We start from the raw sequence: 20,966 nt of genomic DNA, 5'->3' as shown, positions 1-20,966 counted from the left end.
CATTGCCTTGCAGCTCCCTCTTTATGGTGTTCTGTTCCCTTTGTTTTCAGAGACCACCCAAGCTAAGTTAGCAGCATCCAAGAGGATGCTCTTCCCAAATGGGGGGGAAAAGTCCACCTGTTTCACCAAAATAAAAACCAGTTTTCCTTCCATGAGTGGGGGGAAATGTATAGGGTTCTTTCAGAGGATCCCACATCCTGTTTGAGTGATGCATTAGGAAATCAGATTACGACAAGTGTGTGACCCAGTTGCTCTGGGCCAAGAGCAACTGAAAGCGATAAATGTGTTCTGGTGCAAAGTATCTAGTACACGTTAAGAGAATAAAACTTAAAACAAATTTTGAACATTGGATTTTTAAAAAACTGTTTTATAGTTTCAAAGTCTTATAAAAGTTTTATAGCTAAAAGTCGTCTCTTTCATTTTGCTGTTTAAGGTTTCTATCCACTCCGTGTGGTTAGGAAATAACATCACTCCATTGCGGGAAGAAGAGTGGGATGAAGATGAAGATGATGAGAGTGAGATGCCTGCTCCTTCTTCACCCCTGTCCTCTCCCATCAATTCCAGGTTTTTGAATCTTTTTGCTTGCCACTTTCATAACCTTCAAATTGTGTTTCAGGTCTGAAAAACGCCCTCTTCTGTATTGATCTGCCAGTGGACTCTTTTGCATTGTTTTAAAAGCTTCTGTGCTATTGGAGCGTATTTACCTTCTTGTTCTCTGATCACAGGAAACACCGTGCGGGCGTGGATATACATTCTTGTTCCCAGTTCTTGTTGGAGTTGTACACTCAGTGGATCCTGCCATCAAGCCCAAGCAAGAGGACTCCAGTAATCCTGATCAGTGAAGTTGTTCGATCTGTAAGTGTTAATGTCTTCAGCGTCATAAATTCATGGATGAGTCTTTTGTAGTATTTGGGGGTTTGGAAAACTTTAGATTTAAAGCCCAGCAACATTATCACTTGCATTAGAAATGCAGTATGTTTACCACTGTGTCTGCTAAAATGGTAACAGCGTTTAATTAAAAATATTGTAATGTATTTTGAGTAACAGGAACACTTGTAGAGTATGTTCATTGAATTGTTCCAGTCAGCTGGACTTCCGGTTTGGGATTCATGGAGGTCTAACGCAGCTCAGGGAGCTGGGCTGTCCGTGCCGCTGTTTGTAGAGGCTGGAGGGGCGCCAACTGCCCGCAGCCCCCTGTTCTCAGGCGGAGAACAGGCAAGTACGCTTAAGAACCTGAGGGCGCGTTGATCTCGGGTGTGAGGGGGGGTTCTACACAACGATCCCCCATCCACTCTTGAGGTCCCACCCGAAGAAAGGTTGCCAAAATCTCTGCAGCGGCTCTGGAGTCAGTTTCTGGCATAAGACCTACATACCCAAGCTTCAGTAAACCAAAAAGGGAATAAGAACTAATTGGATACTTGAAGCAGTGATTACAACCCAAGAGAAACGTCTAAGAAGGTAAAGATTGCTATCTCTTAATACGGGACAGATTATAAAAAGTGATAAAGAGAATCTAAAAACTGCAAGAGACTTGTTATGTAAAGGAGGAAGTTCCGGCAAATTAAATTTTAAAAAGTGACACTGTAAAGAGAAGTTAATGCGGAAAATTGACTATTGTTTACATACCTGCGGCTAGGAAGAGATAGCAGACTGTGAGAAAGTTTTAATATCGCGAGAACTGCTGTGAAAAGAAGAGGAACAGGAAGTGCGTCAGAATCATATAGAGACTGGCAAGAAGCGGCTTGTTAACAACGGAAGCGGAAGGTCGCCATTTTGAAACAGGGCAAAGCTGTGACTTCAAGGAAAACGGAAGTAGGCCATCTTTGGTGAAGGTAAGGGCGATTGCTTCAATACAAAACCATAGAGAAAAAAACGCCCGACTATGCAAACTTTTTTCTCTAAAAAATAAACTGAATCTGGACTTTTAAAAATAACAGAAAGCAACAAACTAGCGCCACGGAGTTGAGGAAAAGAGCGGACACGTGGGAGCGAAGCAGAGCTAGCCCCACGATGTCGAAGAAGGAGTGGCAAACCGCGCTGGAGAATTTGGATAAAAAAGTTTCAGAAGGAAATAAAGAGCTTAAAGAAATGATGCAGGAGAATTTTAAGGACTTTAAAGAGGCACTAAAATCGGAGATTTTAGTGAACCATTAGAAATCGACGGGAAGGTGGTGAGAGTTATGAAAGAACTGCCCAGACCGGTGTTGTTGGAGCGGAAAAAATACAGAGAGCTGGTCCAGATGTTAAAGGATCTGAAAATTAGGTACAGATGGGAAATACCAGAAGGACTGGCATTTGAATTTGGTGGAGTAAGGAGAAATATCAGGTCGGGTCATGAGATGGAAAACTTCATTAGGGACAATGAAAAGGACTTACCAAAAAGTACAAGAATGTGATCATGGAGTGTAAAATAATATCTTGGAATGTAAATGGACTAAATTCACCTTGTAAGCGTAAGGCTATTTTCCACTGGCTTTCAAAACAAAAATGTAATATAGTATGTCTCCAAGAGACACATATCAGAAATCAGGATTTAAAGTATTTGAAATTTGTAAAGCTTGGAAATGAATTTGCTGCAGCCTCCAAAAAGAAGAAGAGAGGAGTTGCGTTGTATATAAAGGAGGAACTGCAGCCAAAATTAATTTTAAGTGATGCATTAGCTAGATATTTAGCAGTGGAAATAATTTGGAACTCGAAGAAGACCTTGGTGATTGGAATTTATGCATCCAATGGCGCGAAAGAAAACTTTTTCAAGGACTTACAAAAACAATTCGATGAGCTGACCTATGATCAAATAATTCTGGCAGGCGACTTCAATGGAGTTACAAACTTGGAAGAAGATAAGAAATCTAAAATTGCACACACAAAAAAAGAGGACTTTTGCCAAAGCCGTTTTTTGCGATTAAGGAACAGGAAAGTCTGGAATATGTATGGAGGAGACAAAATCCAAAAAACAGACAATATACCTTTTATTCTGCGAGGCATGCTACTCTATCAAGAATTGATATGATCTGGGCTTCCAAAGAACTAATGTTGTGGACTAGAGATGTGGAGATAATGCCTAAGGTAGGCTCAGATCACAATCCTATCATGTGGAAATTTGGAAAAAATACTAAAAGAAGAGGATGGAGAATAAATGAAGACTTGCTGCAGATAGAAGATAACATGGCGTTGCTACGAAAGGAGACCAAGTTCTTTATACAATACAATCTAAATAAGGATGTGTCAACTCATAAGGTATGGGACACTTACAAAGCTGTAATAAGGGGAATATTGATGGACTTGAATGCAAGGGACAGAAGGAGAAAAGAAGAAAAAAGAAAGGAAATAACCGAAAAAATTAAAGCCAAAGAGATACAACTTAAGAAAAGACCAGGGAAGAAACGTATATATCAGGATATAAAAATATTGCAGGAACAATTGACGGCAATGAATAACAAAGAGTTGGAGTGGGACTTGAAAAAATGAATCAAAAAACATTTGAAGGTACAAATAAACCTGGCAAATATCTAGCCTGGCAATTAAAAAAGAAAAAAGAGAAGAAAACCATAATTAAAATACGAGAGGAAGACAGAACATTATTGGACCAACCAGCTATTAGTAGAGCTTTCTATAAATTTTATGCAAAACTGTACCAGAAAAAAGAAGTGAATAGAGATTCAATAGCGGAGTATTTGGAAAGAATGAAACTTCCAACGATGTCAGAGGAATGGAAAGAAAAATTAAATAGGGAAGTGACAGAGGAAGAAATAAAAGAGGCCATCCAATCCACGAAATTAGGGAAAGCACCGGGACCGGATGGACTGACGGCAAAGTTCTACAAAATGATGGCTAGCGAATTGGCACCTTTTTTGAGAGAAGTAATGAATGAAGTTATGCAAGGCCAAAAGATTCCCGATTCATGGAATGAAGCTAACATATCACTGATTCCGAAAGATGGACAGGATTTGACCAATGTTAAAAATTATCGGCCAATTTCGTTGCTGAACAATGACTATAAAATATTTGCAAAAGTTTTGGCGGAAAGGATAAAGGGATGGCTGTTGGAATTTATTGCAGAAGAGCAGGCCGGATTTTTACCTAATAGACAAATTAAAGACAATTTAAGGACAGTAATAAACGCTATTGAATACTATGATAAGCACTGTGATAGGGAGGTTGGTTTCTTTTTCGTGGACGCAGAAAAAGCATTTGACAATCTGAACTGGGACTTTATGTTTGCCACTATGGAAAAGCTGCAAATGGGAGCAAAGTTCATACAAGCAGTTAAAGAAATTTATAGAGACCAAAGTGCAGCGATTGTAGTGAATGACAACTTAACTAAAAAGTTGAAAATAAGTAAAGGTACAAGACAGGGCTGCCCTCTGTCTCCATTGTTGTTCATTTTGATCTTGGAAATACTGATGATTCAAATATGAGAGGATGATACAATTCGAGGCATAAAAATAAAGGAATTTTCCTACAAGGTCAGAGCATTTGCGGATGATATAATGTTAATAGTAGACGATCCAATTGAGGATATGCCTAAAATAATGGACAAAATAAAGGAGTTCGGAGATTTGGCTGGATTTTATGTGAATAAAAAGAAGTCGAAGATACTATGTGAAAACATGACCAAGCAGAAGCAGCAAGAACTAATGGAGATAACAGATTGTGAGGTAACTAATAAAGTAAAATATCTTGGTATTGAACTGACTGCGAAAAACATAGATCTATTTAAAAATAACTATGAGAAATTGTGGATACAAATAGAGAGAGACTTGATAAAATGGAACAAACTGAATTTATCATGGTTGGGAAGAATAGCAGCAGTAAAGATGAATGTTCTACCACGTGTGATGTTCTTGTTGCAAACAATCCCAATTATCCAAGACTCTAAACAATTTGACAAATGGCAAAGGAAAATTTCAGACTTTGTGTGGGCAGGCAAAAAACCACGTGTGAAAATGAAAGTATTACAGGATGCGAAGGAAAGAGGTGGTTCGCAACTGCCCAATATAAGACTATACTATGAAGCAATTTGTCTGGCATGGTTAAAAGATTGGATAACATTTAAAAACGTAAATTGCTGGCTTTGGAGGGACACAAAAAGTTGTTTGGATGGCATGCCTATCTGTGGTACGATAAAGTTAAAGCAGACTCTGTGTTTTTGCACCATTATATTCGAAGAAGCCTCTTCACAATCTGGAAGAAGTATAAGGTTTATTTGGAAGATGGAATTCCTTCATGGGTGGTTCCGTATGAAGTAATAGATCCGAGAACTGTCGACAATGAACAGCAACGTTTGACCTACAAGGAGATAACACAAATACAATATTCAACAATAAGAATAAAGACAGAAGAAGAGCTGTCTCCTTGTTATGGATGGTTTCAATATAGACAGATCAGAGATCTTTTCAATTCGGACTGTTTAAAAGGAGGAATAAGAATGGAAAACTCAGAATTAGAAGAAGTGATATTACAAGAAGGCAAAAAAGAAATTTCAAAGATTTATGAAGTACTTCTAAAATGTACGCGCAGAAATGGAAAATACAAGAAATACCAAAAATGGGATGTGAAGGGAGAACTGTGGCAGTTTGAGAACTATTAAAATGTGATGTTGTAAATAGAAGAGATAAGCGACTTTACCACTAAGGGGGGATTTAATTATTACAATCTAAGCTAGTATTATGTTTAAGTAAATCTTAATTAGAATATAGTGTTTAATCAAGGAAGAGTAAAATGGACACATTGGTGGATTAGTGATTTTAATATAGTATATATATAAAACAATTTGAATATGCTTAGAGTAAGAAATATTACGATATATGTGTTATAGAAGAATATAAGGGAAGTCAAGTTAAGTAATAAGAAGGGTTAAGGGTTGGAAAGCTGTTGGAAGTCGATAAGGAGGGGGGAGGAAAGGGTGGGGGTTAGAGTAAATTAGATATGATGGGAATGTATGTATTAAATATGAAATATAAACTCACCAATAAAATTTTTTTAAAAAAAAGAATTGTTCCAGTCAGCTGACATACCTGGACATTCGGCCTTTTATCCTTCCCTAGACAAGATACAGGATATGAATGTGAGTGGCACAGGCTAGGCCCGGTCCCTGCTGCAGAGGAAGGCATCAATTCCAAGCAGCACTGTTTAGTGCACTTTAAGTGCCCTTTGTGTGCTGCCACCGACCTACCCTTTTTCAGGGCATTTGCTCATGTCAGGGGATCCCAATTCTGACACAGTATTTCCTGCATGTGCAGGAGCCACCAGGCTGGACTCCAGGCAGTAGCCGTTTCTTTACATTGCATCTGTACTGTATTCTCTGTATGGAGCTGAGGGACTGGTTACAATGCAAAAGCAAGCAGGGAGAGGCAAAGGCAGGCAAATTACCAGAAACTGTGCTGACAAATCAGGCTGGTATGTAAGATGTTGCATTCGTTCCCTTTTTGAAATTCTTTTTCGAGCCTTGCACACTTTTAAACATAGTCAGTTTCAACAAGCTGTGTTTGTGCCTGATGGCAGTTTAATCACAGCTCGGCATGGCATCTGTGTCTGCTACATGAAAAATGACTAATTGCAGGCTCCTTTTTTAAAACATAATGTTTTGTACTTGCAGCTTTTGGCAGTGTCCGACTTATTTACGGAACGGAATCAGTTTGAGATGATGTACACAACATTAACAGAGCTGCGGAAGATGCATCCCGCAGAAGATGAGATTCTTGTTCAATATTTGGTCCCAGCGACATGTAAAGCAGCTGCTGTTCTTGGAATGGTAATTTTTAAACAATTTAAATCATGTTAAGAGCAGTCCTGAGAGTGAGGCGAATGATCAGGAACAGCCACGTGGACAGGCTGATGCTGTGCGGTACCGTTTCAAGGTGCAGGCGGAGGCAAAACTAGTGTTCGTGAAAAGTTCACATGGGAAGAGCCCGTAAGGTGAAAATCTGCCCCCCAAAAACCTCACTCATTTTTAACCTAATCCTGAACCCTGAACCCAAGTCTGGTTCCAAATGAATTTTGTCCCTGTTGTGAGCCAGCCTTGCCTGCTTTTATCCCTGCCCTTTCCAAGCAAGAATCCCTTGCCTTGAGAAGAAAAGGGGGTGCAGCATTCTCCAAGATGGTGTGCAGAATACCAAGCTAAAATGCAGGAGCCCAGAAACAGGCATGTTCTGCCCCCCCCTCACTCTCTCCTTTCATTCTTTCCTTTCATTTATCAAAGCACGCAAGGAATCAGGATGGAGATTGGCAGAAAGCCTTGTAGAAACTGTCTCTAGTTGCTGCTTACACTCTTTTGCCAATCGTGGTGCCATCAGAGTAGATGCTAGAAGGCTCATGCAGAGAAATCTTTTGCAGATTTCCAGATTCCTGACCTTCGCTGCAATATCTACTTTGACTTTAATATTAGGGATATAAGGCACAGAATGTGCCACACATTTAAACCATGTTTATCTCCCTTGTAATAGTACAAAGGGGTTTACCAAAAGAGACCAGAAATTAGTGTGTTCAAGGGCGGGGATGGGGGGAAGCTTACCTTAAATGCAAACTCATAAAAATTGTTCCCGTGTTCCTAACTTTGACCTGTTTTGATCATAACTTGTAGCTGGGAAGAGTCATCAGCTTGGCATAGTGATTCCCTGTAACTTCCAGTTTCTTGTTTTGCATCTGCCAGGATAAAGCTGTAGCTGAGCCAGTGAGCCGCCTCCTGGAATCCACATTGCGCAGTACTTACATGCCAAGCCGAATAGGAGCCCTACATGGCATTCTTTACATCCTGGAATGTGACCTCCTTGATGAAACGGCCAAACAGCTCATTCCAGTTATCACGGAATATCTGCTTTCTAACCTGAAAGGCATAGCCCAGTAGGTGTTGTGTGTTTATATTTTGTGTTCATACCATGATGTGGCCAAACTCCTTGGCCTGCTTGAATTGGCATTTTAAGATAAGGTTCAGTGCAACTGTGAAACTCTGGGATCTGCAGGCATAGATTGGCCTTCCAATCAGCTCCCTTAAACTCCCATCAAAAAGAGCTTAAGAATTCTGTGTATGGCAAAAGCACTTGTGTTACGAGCCCCTTTCTTTCTTTAGTTAGCTTTCTTTAGTTAGCTTTAGTTTAGCTTTCTTTCCCCCTCTGGATAGATTGCTGCCTCAAGGAATTATATTCCAAAATAATTTAAATTTCCTTTTTAATAGTGTGCCCAAGTGTCATGCTTTTCATAGGTCTATATGGCCTACGAAGGATAGAAATGGGATATAGGAATAACATATACTCTGGGATGGGAAAAAATAAAATAAACTTTTATTTTTACAAAAAGTGTATCAGTTTCACTATAGTACTTAAGCTTGGTGGTTTCAAAGAGTGTTATCTGTTCTTAAAGTTTCTTTTAATAGGCACAGTCACTCGGATCCTCATAAACTTTCTCAGACTGCACACACAGTTTGCCTGTTTCAGATGTCAATTTCTCACTCAAGTACACATAGATTTTCTCTCAGGTGCACACACAGTTTCCCTGCTTTAGATAGAATGAATGGGTTCCTCTCAGACACACAGAATTCAGATTTTGACACAGATTACATTTCTCTCAGAAATGCTTAAACACTCTCAGGCTGCACGCAGCTCGCCTTTCTTGCCCAGACACAATATTTCTCTCAGAAATGCTTAGACTTGCTCAGGCTGCACACAATATTTGTCTCAGAAACACACAGTTCAGGCTTCACACAGATTGCCTGACTGAACTAGAACCCCCTCAGGCTTCCACACAGGTTGCCTGCTTTGCCCAGTCTGACTCTTTTCTCTCCCTCAGTCACTAAAAACTGCATTCACTCCGCCTACACTCTGTCATCAACCAATCATCTCACTCACTCATCCCTCTTTCACCCCCCCCTTCATCTGTACCACACCAAGCATTTAAAGACACACACATTTAAAATAATTAAAGCTTGCTTTTAGCAGAAGACTGGATTTCAGTATACTGATAATGATCTGTGTTTTCTACCTGTTCTTACAGTTGTGTGAATGTCCACAACCAGCAGCACGCCTTAGTAATGTGTGCAGTGGCATTCTATTTAATAGAAAATTACCCACTTGATGTCGGGCCTGAGTTCTCTTCAGGAATTATACAGGTATGTGCATGTGCTGTGAGGTTACTTGGACCCTGAGAATTGCAATAAGCTTGATAAATTAGCACAGCTGAGAGAGAGAATGAAATGTCTGCTAACCAATAACCCACAACGCAAAGAAATGGCTGCTATCCCATAATAGAGCCATTGTGCTCCTGATGCCTTTACAGTGCATTGATTGGTCTAAATTTCACATATGTTTAAAAGCATAGCAGAGAGCCCTGGTAACTGCATTTACTGAGTCAACAGAATATATAAGGCAAGGGTCCCATGGTGCCCACCAGCACCTTTTCTGTTTCCCATCAAGAGTTTTTAGAAAGTGGGCATGGCCCAGTGGCAAAAAGATAAGCCATTGGAGATTTGATTGGCTGTGCAGATTTTTAAAAACATTGCTGCTCCAGCAGCTGCCAGCACCGCACAAAGATTTCCACTGTGTGGCTGAAGGTAAGCTGTGGCTGGCTTCACCTCCCGCAGCAGCCACTGGGTGGCTAGCTCTGCTTTCTGCAGCAGCCATTGCATTGCAGCCATTTGGGGGCTGTGCCAACCACACGGTTTCAGACTTCCAAAGGTGCCCGCAGGTTCAAAAATGTTGGGGCCCCCTGTAATAAAGAGATGAGTTTCACAGCTTCTTGGAAGCAGATGTTGTCTTTGTTTTCATGTAGGTAAAGTGTGGCCATGTGTTGGCATATTTTCCTGCATCCTTCTGTTACCCATATAGGCAGTCTCCTTAATTAGTTGGGGGAAATTAGCTTTAAGGAGACAAGTGAGAGGGAGTAACTGGGATTCTCCACCTATGTTTACAAGGATTATTCCCTTAGAGAACTCTGAAATAAATAAGGTGAATGTTCAACAGGAAAGAGTTTTTTTATTAAAGGAGAAATAAAAAAGGCAAACATACAAAAACCACACACAGCACGCATACAAGACTAACCTAGAAAATCAGGGAGGAAAGGGGGAGAAAGCAGTTTCAGGGAGTGTGATAGTTACCAGTCTTGAAGAGAGAGGTCCATGAAGACAGCAGCAAAATGACCAGCGTTTCATGACAAAGAGGCCCAAACAGATTTGGAGATGTATGGACAGGTCCCAAGACATATACACACTCAGTGGTGGCTAGGGAGTCCAGTTATAGAGCCAGTTTAGTGTAGTGGTTAAGAGTGGCAGAACTCTAATCTGGAGAACCGGGTTTGATTCCCCACTCCTCTGCTTGAAGCCAGCTGGGAGACCTTGGGTCAGTCACAGCTCTCTCAGCCCCACCCACCCCACAGGGTGATTGTTGTGAAGATAATAATAACACACTTTGTAAACCACTCTGAGTGTGGCATTAAGTTGTCCTGAAGGATGGTATATAAATCAAATGTTATTATAGGGCAAAATGTTCCCTGGGGCAAGTGGACGCCTTTTCCCACCAAAACAATAGCTTAATGGGTTGTCCGGAGGATAGACAATAAGTTGGGAGAGGTTTGATGGGTCCTGTCTGGGGTGGACTATAGGTGAAAAAGTGCTTGATGACCCTTTAAGCACTGGATAGGGCAAGCTGCCAGGTTTGCTGAATAGCTTTGATTAGGGTAGATAGGTAGGGGGAAGTGAGATCAGGCATTGACGAGATAAGTCAGGAGTTTCCTGAGAGCCTCATTGTCCAGAGTTCTGAATCTGTCTCTCCAGGTCATGGAGTGACATCAGTCAATCAGCCACTCTGATTCACACACTGGTAATTTTCCAGGTTCCTGGGCTGGCATCTGCTCTGGGCCAGGCATGCTTTGGACTTATAATATACGAGGAAGAGGTGTTTATGATAATTCCATTCATAAACTGCCCTCTTAGCAGTGAGGAGGGGTCTGACTGCTAACACTGTGGATATTTCCCTGTCCTGTTGCACCAGGTTCACTGAAGTGGGTTTTTTTTTGCTTTTTTATTTGTGGTCTTGAATACAGAAGTGCATTTGCAGCAGGCAAGAACCACAGACTCTGTGATTCTTTCAAGAAAGAGAAAGATTCTGTTAGTCAAGCCATACGCTACCAGTTCTGATGAAGAGGCAACCCTGCTGTTTAGGCAAAATCTGGGGAAATGCTCAGTGAGAGGCTAGCAAAGAGCTTGGTGCTGTGCTGGGAACAAGTGCCAATGTAACTGTGCAGTGTTATTGCTTCCCTTTGATAATGCAGTTGAGGTTTCTGAATCCTGCAGTTGCATTTCTAAACTTGGTTTCCTCTGCACGCTTCCCCATATGTGGGTTTTAAATTTCTTTTCTGTTTCAGATGTGTGGAGTGATGCTGTCTGGAAGTGAAGAATCCACACCCTCCATTATTTATCACTGCATCCTGAGAGGCTTGGAACGGCTCCTCCTTTCAGAGCAACTCTCTCGACTGGATAGTGAATCCTTAGTGAAACTGAGTGTAGACCGTGTGAATGTACAGAGCCCCCACAGAGCCATGGCGGCGCTGGGGTTAATGCTGACTTGCATGTATACAGGTGTGGGTCTAGTCCTCAAATGCAGACTTGCATTGCAAGAACCGTTCCTAAGAACTGTGGTGGTTACACGTCATACCTTTGATAGCCTCACTGAGTTGTCCTCTCGAATGGTAATTGTGTAGGTAATGCCCCATTAAACAGTGGAATAAATTCTTAAACATGGCAGGCTGTGTAATCAGGTGCACTGCCTCCCTCTCCTCCAGATGCTTTGGACTTAGGTGAGTGGGCTGGCACTTGTTTAACCCCTGTTCAAATGCAGCAAGTCTGAAAGAGTCACTCCAAAATCGAGTTTAATCCAGACTTTCTATATGATTTGAGGGGCTCAAGGCAAAACAGTTTAAGTTCCCAGCTTTGTTTCGTGTGGAGTAATATCAGGACATGGCCAGCTTTTAGTGAAATTTTAAACTCTTTTCCTTTAAAAAATAAAAAGAGTGGTTTTCTATTCACCCCTATAGTACCAAGAAGATTCCTTTGAAAGAGAAGCTGTTCAGGGATGCTAGAAAAAAATGTGTTGGCATGCAGATGAAACACAGCTGCTATTTTCTTCTGTAGGAGGTTCTTGAAGTTATGTAGGAAACGTCACACGTGAATTTCCTTTTGTGCTGGTCCAGGAAAAGAGCCAGACCGCTGGCTGCCATGGGCAGCTGTGACAGTTGGCAATTGGTTGCCAGTTTGCATCCTAGTGACAAATGGTTCTGGCCTGTATTCGTTTTTGGAATGAGCTGGTTTGTTAAATCAGTAGTAACTACATTCTTTCCCTGTCGTTTTCACTGATTGGGCAACTGCTCTTTCTCTTGATCTTTCAGTCCCAGTTAGGTTCTGCAGCACCTTCAGCCAATGGTGTATCACTAATCCAGACGACTGGCTCAGTGTGAATATTAAGAACATAAGCATAAGAACATAAGCAAAGCCATGTTGGATCAGGCCAGTGGCCCATCCAGTCCAACATTCTGTCACACACAGTGGCTAGAAATCCAGTGCCATCTAAAGGACTGTCAGTGAGGCCAGGACACCAGAAGCCCTCCCACTGCCTTCCTTCCAGCACCAAGACAACAGAGCACCACCTCCCCACAAAGAGAATACCATCTATCTCCTGTGGCTAATAGCCACTGATGGACCTCTGCTCCATATATTTGTCCAGTCCCCTCTTGAAGCTGGCAATGCTTGTAGCTGCCACCACCTCCTGTGGCAACGAATTCCAAGTGTTTATCACCCTTTGTGTAAAGTAGTATTTTCTTCTATCTGTTCTAACCCGACTGCTCAATAATTTCATAGAGTGCCCACGAGTTCTTGTATTGTGAGAAAGGGAGAAAAACACATCTTTCTCTACCTTCTCTAACCCGTGCATTATCTTGTAAACCTCTATCATGTCTCCCCTCAGTCGTCTTTTCTCCAGGCTAAAGAGCCCCAAGCGCCTCAATCTTTCCTCATAGGGAAAGTGTTCCAACCCTTTAATCATTTTAGTTGCCCTTCTCTGTACTTTTTCCAGTGCTATGATATCTTTTTTAAGGTGTGGCGACCAGAACTGTACACAGTACTCCAAATGAGGCCTCACCATCGATTTATACAGAGGCATTATGATACCGGCTGATTTGTTTTCAATCCCTTTCCTAATAACCCCTAGCATAGCATTAGCTTTTTTTATGGCAGTCGCACACTGTGCTGACGTTTTTAGTGAGTTATCTATCATGACTCCAAGATCTCTCTCTTGGTCAGTCTCCGTCAGTTCAGACCCCATCAACTTGTATTTATATTTTGGATTTTTGGTTCCAATGTGCATTACTTTGCACTTGGCTACATTGAACCTCATTTGCCACATGGATGCCCACTCTTCTAGCCTCGATAGATCCCTTTGGAGTGCCTCACAATCCTCTCTGGCTTTCACCACCCTGAACAATTTCGTGTCATCTGCAAATTTAGCCACTTCACTGCTTAATCCCAATTCCAAATCATTAATAAACAAGTTAAAAAGCATTGGACCCAATACCGACCCCTGTGGCACCCCACTGCTCACCACCCTCCACTGTGAGAAGTGCCCGTTTATACTCACTCTCTGTTTCCTATTAATTAGCCAGTTTTTGATCCACAAGAGGACTTGGCCCTTTATCCCATAGCTACTGAGCTTACTTAGGAGCCTTTGATGAGGAACTTTGTCAAGAGCTTTCTGGAAGTCAAGATAAACAATAGCTATCGGGTCTCCCTTGTCCACTTGTTTGTTCACTCCCTCAAAGAACTCTAACAGATTGGTGAGACAAGATCTTCCCTTACAGAACCCATGCTGAGTTTTCCTCATCAGCTTTTGGTCATCAATGTGCCCACTAATTTTATTTTTGATAATAGTTTCCACCAACTTACCCGGTATTGACGTCAGGCTGACTGGCCTGTAATTTCCCGGATCTCCCCTGGAACCTTTTTTAAAGATGGGGACAACATTAGCTACCTTCCAGTCCTCAGGAACAGATGCAGAGTTTAATGACAGATTACATATTTTTGTGAGGAGATCTACAAGTTCACACTTGAGTTCTTTCAGAACTCTTGGATGTATGCCATCTGGGCCCGGTGATTTATCAGTTTTTAAATTATCTAGCAGTCGCATAACCTCCTCTCTCGTCACCTCAATGTGACTCAGGTCTTTCAAAACCCCTCCCAAAGTCAGTGCTTCCGGAGTGGGCATGCACTTCTTATCTTCCACAGTGAAGACAGAAGCAAAGAACGCATTCAGCTTCTCAGCCATTTCCCTATCACCCTTTAGTAATCCTTTTACGCCTTGGTCATCCAAGGGCCCCACTGCCTCCCTAGCTGGTTTCCTACTTCTAATATATTTAAAGAATTGTTTATTGTTTTTCTTTATGTTCTTTGCAATATGCTCCTCATATTCCCTTTTTGCCTGTCTGATCACAGACTTGCACTTTTTTTGCCACAGCTTATGCTCCTTTTTATCAACCTCACTCCGACTAGTTTTCCACTGCCTAAAAGAATCCTTTTTACCTTTTACAGCTTCTATTACATTGCTTGTTAACCATGCTGGCCTTTTCCTAAACCTATTTGTGCCTTTCCTAACCAGCGGTATATATTTAATTTGAGCTTCCAGGATTGTAGTTTTAAATAGTCTCCAAGATTCCCCAAGTGTTTTGACCTTTTTTACTTTCCCTTTCAGTTTCTTCTTCACGTACCCCCTCATCTCAGAAAAGTTACCCCTTTTGAAGTTAAACATGGCTGTGTTGGTCTTATTTGGCAATTTCCTATTTATACATATGTTGTACTCAATAACATTATGGTCACTGTTCCCAAGTGGTGCAATCACATTTACATCTCTCACCAGGTCTTCAGCATTACTGAGGACCAAATCCAGGATCACCTCTCCCCTAGTAGGTTCTGTAACCATCTGTTCCATAGCACAGTCATTGAGACAGTCTAGAAACTCACTTTCTCTCCCCCGATTCGAACACCCATTGGCCCAGTCAATGTGTGGGTAGTTAAAATCACCCATTACAACACAGTTTTTTTGTTTAGCAGCCATCTTTAATCCTGTCATCATTTTATAATCCTCCTCTATTTTCTGATCTGGAGGGCGATAACAAACTCCCAGTTAAGTTTCCATTTGGGCCCGTAATTTCAACCCCTAGCATTTCCAGAAGCGAATCTAATAATATTCCCTCACTCACTTGCCTCTTGCTCCAGTGGTTCCAGGGTGGGCAGTTCTTATTGAGGAAGTGGTGCTGAAATATGCCTTGCACTATATCTTGGGCCAGTGGAATACAGGATACAGAGGGCAAGGGCTGTTTGATTAATTCTTGTATTTCCATGGGTCCAGCCTAGGGAGGCTGCAGGAGGAAGCCCTTACCTGACAGTGCCCCATTGGTCTCCCTATGATTTTACTCCTCCTCCTCCAATGGGACACCAGAAACTGCAACCTAAGAGCAGAAGCAAGACAGAAGAGCCCTCCTGAGACGCCGCCTCCATCAGACTGGCTCGTAGAGGCCTGTGGCCTTCATGGTAGCCTCATCCTCACATCAGGGCATTTCCAGAGGGAGGTTCTGTTTTTTAATCTTCTCATAGTTTACAGACTCCCAACAAGGTTTTAATTAGGTATTGTCTACCTTGACCAGGTTTCCGTTAGACCCTTTGGCTGTATCACGTTCAAGAGCTGATCTCAAAATTCTTGCCAAACAATAACACATGATTGTTGTGCGTATTCTACAGGGCTAGATGGTTCTGAAACTCCCAAAGGTTAATTTTCTTTTCCATCTTCCAGGGGAGATTGTCTTGCTCTCTCCTTCTGCCTTAGTGCTAGTCCACGCTCAAGGGAAAAGCAGTGATGCCTTGTGATGTCAGAAAGGCCCTTGGCTTCTTTATCTGCCCAACAAAGGCAGTCCAAGGTTCTGTTTGTTTCCATCAGGCAGTCCTCTCAGGGAGCAAAGATTTCTTCTAGGCTGGCTGGCTGGCAGAATGACTGCATTTGGTGAGCATCCATGCTGCATGAGAACAGCCATGTTGAGTTAGAGCAGCGGTTCATGTAGTACATCCTGTTTTATGCTGGGGCTAGCCAAGTGGCCCCAAAAGTCTACAAGCAGGGCAGGAGGCCAAAACTTTCCCTTGTTGTCTTCCAGCACTGGCAATCAGAGAGTTACAGCCTGCATAAGAAAGTTCTGAATATCCTATGGAGCAGCAGAACATTGTGTCATCGCAATCTATTCCCTAAGACCACATCAGTAGTCTGTAGAACATGTCCTATAGAGAGAGCGAGTCTATAAGATGGGACACCTGGAAGTCAGCCTGTGCCTTTGCTAAATCCTGTTGTATTGATGCTGTTGATATTTATCCTACCTGCCTAGAAGCTCAGATCACTAGGCAGGATTTCTCAATAGTTCTCACTGCATCTTCCTCATTCACTTTAAGCATTTACACTGTTTAGCAGCTGAGTTCTCCAAAATGCAGTCAGTGTAGTAGATGCCTCTCTCAGGTCCCAGGCTTGGTTTGGGAGCTGAGGAAGTCCCCCCCGCCTCCTCTCTGTGTCTTTCTTTTCATGGCCCAGTCTGCTGGTCAAGAGGAGATGCTGTCCCCTCAGTCAGACTGCCTGACTCCAGAGCCAGTTGGAATAGGAAATCTCTCTGGGCAGCATTTCACTCCTTGAATCCTTTCCCCAGTTCCTGCTGCTTCATACCTGCTTACTCAGCCTGCAGAGGCTGGTTAGGTTTTGTTGTTGTTGTTTATTTGTTGGGGGTGGGGGGAGAAAGCGCCACTTGCCACTTTGCCAAACAGGCACGTGCTCATAACTTGCCCTTCATTAAATGGGGACTCTGGAAGATTAGAACCTTAGGAATAAACAGAGGATTTCAGTCAGCTGGTGAGCACAAAGACCCTACAATATCTTTGAATTTTTAGATAAAATCTAAACCATCAAAATGGAAAAGTGAAGACATTCGGACACAGGAAACCTGCACTTCAGAGCAAAAACAGTTAACTGCTGTGACTCAGCTATCGGATTTTGCTGAAATTTAGCCAGATTTCCCTTCTCCTGAGCCAGATTTCCTACCAGCATGGCCTTGATTTTTATAATGGATAGATTTTTCCTGGTATATAGTAGTAGAACATTGAAAAAGCACTCTGCCCTGACTATACAGCAGCTCCCACCACTGTATAATTAAAAGGGCCATCATGGTTCTTTTTGCCTTTAGGAAAAGAGAAAATCAGCCCAGGACGAGTTACGGATTCCAATCAAGCTGCCCCAGATAGTGAGTCTGTAATTGTGGCTATGGAGCGTGTTTCTGTTCTTTTTGACAGGTAAGGAATTGTTTGAAAAAAGCAAATACAGTTACTATTAGAACACGAGGAAGTTGCTTTTTCTTTTTTTTAATTTTTATTTTTTTCAGGCTCTTCTTCAGCTCCTATCTTGGCTGTTTTTTTTATTTATTTATTTTTATTTTATTTTTTTTTCAAAAAATTTTGATTTAACACATTTATCAACAGTAAACAAAAGTCAACAAGTTTTAACAGTACAGGTAAGTTGGTAAAACAAAAACAAAACACAGAGAGAGAGAGTGCTTTTTATTTTCTGATTGTTTCCTAGTAATGTGACTCAAATAGAAATCCTACAGAGAGATGAAAAATATGCAGTTAGAAGTCTTGGCTATACAGAAATTCCTGAGTGGGCATGCAGCAATGTGAGAATCAAGATTCTCTTTTCCTCTATCCAGAGGATGAGTCACGTGTTCCTCCATATCCTTGCTCCTAGGATCAGAAAACGTGATGAATTCTCAGCAGTGAGTGGGCACCCCTTCAAGCCTGCTGGCCCACAGTGATTAGTTAATTCTTCACAAATGCAAGGCTATCTCCTTCCAGCATTGGCTGCTTGAGAAGTGGGTCTCTTGTTCTGTTCCAGAGTGTTTCCCTGTGACTTTTTCCCCCTTGTCATATCAGCCTTGACTTAGTTTTATGAGATAAACTACAGTAGGAAGAATAATATAAACTTGCATACTGATAGCCAAGTTGCCCAGATCTGAGGATACTTAAATCCAGAGTCTAAAGCCATGAACAGACTAGACAGATCTTCCTACATACCTGAAAAATGACCCAGGCTAGCAGAAAATTTGAACATTAACATATGCACGTGCGCGTGCACACACAGGGTTTTTTTGAAAACCAAAATGATTAAAGCATCTCCAGATGCCCTCAGTGGCTGTTGCTAGGCAACCAAGTAACAGGTCAGTATCCCAGGCTTGGTTTCTGCCAGTAAAAGACAGGGGGAGGGGACAGAGCCATTTCCAGGGCTGTTTTGGCCTTTGAGGGGGACTCATTGGAGCTGGCCCGGAAGTAAACACCAGACGACTTAATATCACATGACCTGCATGATTCACCCAGGCCCGGCTGCTTGCTACTTGCTCAACAGCAGCCCCCTCCCCCCAAAGCTAGTGTAGGGTTGTGGTTAGAATTTCAGAGTAGAATGTGAGAGACCCAGGTTTGAATCCCCACTCTGCTGAGGAAGCTCACAGGGTGACTTAGATCCAGTCACAAACGCTCAGCCTAACCTACCTCTCAGGGTTGTGAGGATAATATGGAGGCAAGAAGCATGATGTAATAAGCTGCTTTAGGTCCCCACTGTAGAGAAAGGCAGTATATAAATGAAGTAAATTAGTAAATATTGGCTGATTCCGCACACGTTGGATAATGCACTTTCAATGCACTTTATCAATTGTTTGAGGTGGATTTTTTGTTCAGCACACGAAAAAATCCGTTCCAAATGGTCTATAAAGAGGATTGGAAGTGCATTATCCAACGTGTGTGGAATCAGCCATAGATGAAGATACTGTGAAGGGATACAGGGGAAAGTGAATTCCCCCCCCCACCCACACACACACACAAACAACTCCTTACAATAAGATGAGATCTACAAAACACTTAGAAATCGTTACATGGAACATTGCGGGCTGGTTTAATTGTAAAAGCAGAAGTCTAGATAACTCCTTGCTTCAGTGGAATTTTGACATTATCATGGTGCAAGAAACATGGACAGCCAAGGGCCTCACACTCGATGGTTATCAATCTTTTCCATTAGAGGCAATTCCAGGTTTAGGGCCAGGGAGACTGAAGGGTGGTCTGGGTATATATCTACCACCTTAGAGGTCAAGAGCACTGAAATGCTGCCTTGGAAATATCAGGCCATGGCCATTCCCCTTCAATGTGGTTCAAGAAGGATTTTCATCATTAACACCTAATCAAGCCTTCCCCTCAGTAGTTTTAGAGGGGCGTTACAAAAAGGTTCGGATGGAAGATAGGCTACTTCCTTTAGTACAGGGAAGATTGAATCTATGTTTTACTACATTGCTCCTTTTACCAAGAAATCCACAACAAGTTTATCTTCTGTATAATTAGAAGGTAGCCTGGAAATTTGAAATTAGTCTATACCAGAATGTTATTGATGGGTGAACACTCAATGGTTACAGCATGCAGTGCAAAGTTTTTCACAGCAGCCTATAAACTTCGCCAGTTAAGGAAGGGATAAAAATAACTAATGAAATGCCGACATGGTATTTTTAGTCTCGTGTATTATAATAATTTTTACTTTTGAGCTCCTGAATTTTATGATGGCTTATGTTTATGCTGGTCTAGGACCATTTTAATAAATATTTTAAAAAAAAGAATTTAAAAACAAGTCCTTATAGGTTCCCTGCTGTACATCTGAGCCTGACTGATCCGGTACCATGCAGCTGGGCCCTTGGGGAAAGGCTGCCTGGGGTAGAAAGGGGAAAGGTGAACAAAGGGAATCTTCGATTCCTTACTATTGTGGCCATTCACTAGGATGTGGCCCCCACCCCACGCTTGCTCCTGGTTCAGCTTGCACACTCCTCCCTCCCCCGTGTTCTCCATCTGTGAAAAGGATTGTCTTTTCTTCAACTTACATTTAGGTTTTTTAACTTTCTTTTTAGTTTACTTTTTAAAAATTCTGCTTTTCAGTCTGCTCTCTTCCTCCCACATCTGTTCTCACAGGTCCGTTTATTTTAGTTTTAATTTTTAAATTGGTGTTATTTTTTTAATGGAATGTTGGGTGTTGTGAGCCCCTTTGGAGATTCTAGTCAAAAAGCCAATAAATAAATGAGTCGGTATTATTCTAATGGTTAGCCTGAGCACTACAAGTGACTACAGATTTTTTTATCCTTTGTAGGGTCCGAAAAGGATTTCCCTTTGAAGCCAGGGTAGTAGCTCGGATACTCCCTCAGTTTCTTGATGATTTTTTCCCTCCGCAAGATGTAATGAATAAAGTTATTGGAGAATTTTTATCTAACCAGCAGCCATACCCACAGTTTATGGCAACTGTGGTGTATAAGGTAAGAAAAAAAATGCAACCTTTCACATTCCCTGTTACTGTAACTTCCAAATGGGTAACCATACTAGTCTGCGGCTGTAAAATATGAGTCTAGTGGCACCTTAAAGACTAACCAAATTTATTTCTGGGTAAGTTTTTGTGAGTCACAGATTCCCTTTGTCAGATGTATAGGATTAAATCCAACAAGCTCTGTTTTATATACAACAAAAAGTGGTGGCCTGGGAAATGTTAGAGAGACTGGTTCAAAACATCAGCTTTCATCAGTTCACTCAGCATCTCAAAGAACTAAGCCCTGATGTAAACCTTCCTGCCCTCCCTCTCATGATCTGCCTAGGTTCACAGAATCAGCATTGCTGTCTGATGGCCATCTAGCCTCTGAATTGGTTGCCATCCACTCACCACAGAAAGGAGGGCTGGACTCACCTTGATGGCCACTACGATTGCCATTTGCCCAGTGGTGGCAAGCAAATTCTCACCCATGCTCCACAGCCTCCCATGCTCCTTCAGTGAAGTGGCAGGCATAAAATAGGGGGATGACATCAGACAGCAATGTCACTTGCAGATGAAGACCCAGGA

The 20,966-nt window shown here is 41.9% G+C and overlaps 1 protein-coding gene across 2 annotated transcripts in view; it reads left to right on the top strand.

The window, feature by feature from the left end:
• HTT (huntingtin) overlaps positions 1-20,966 on the top strand; it is a 138,000-nt gene that overhangs the window by 109,098 nt on the left and 7,936 nt on the right. For both annotated transcript variants that reach the window (XM_054999038.1, XM_054999037.1), the window contains 8 exons: positions 434-564; positions 726-855; positions 6,599-6,754; positions 7,652-7,842; positions 8,989-9,103; positions 11,353-11,566; positions 17,245-17,350; positions 20,229-20,391. In XM_054999038.1, the coding sequence (XP_054855013.1) occupies positions 434-564; positions 726-855; positions 6,599-6,754; positions 7,652-7,842; positions 8,989-9,103; positions 11,353-11,566; positions 17,245-17,350; positions 20,229-20,391 (1,206 nt within the window). The remainder of the gene's footprint in view (positions 1-433; positions 565-725; positions 856-6,598; positions 6,755-7,651; positions 7,843-8,988; positions 9,104-11,352; positions 11,567-17,244; positions 17,351-20,228; positions 20,392-20,966) is intronic.

The sequence above is a fragment of the Eublepharis macularius genome, chromosome 15, assembly GCF_028583425.1.
Source record: "Eublepharis macularius isolate TG4126 chromosome 15, MPM_Emac_v1.0, whole genome shotgun sequence".
NCBI classification, from domain to species: Eukaryota; Metazoa; Chordata; class Lepidosauria; order Squamata; family Eublepharidae; genus Eublepharis; species Eublepharis macularius.
Note: the sequence above shows the minus strand (reverse complement) of the source record. Positions and strands in the feature narration are given on the sequence as shown.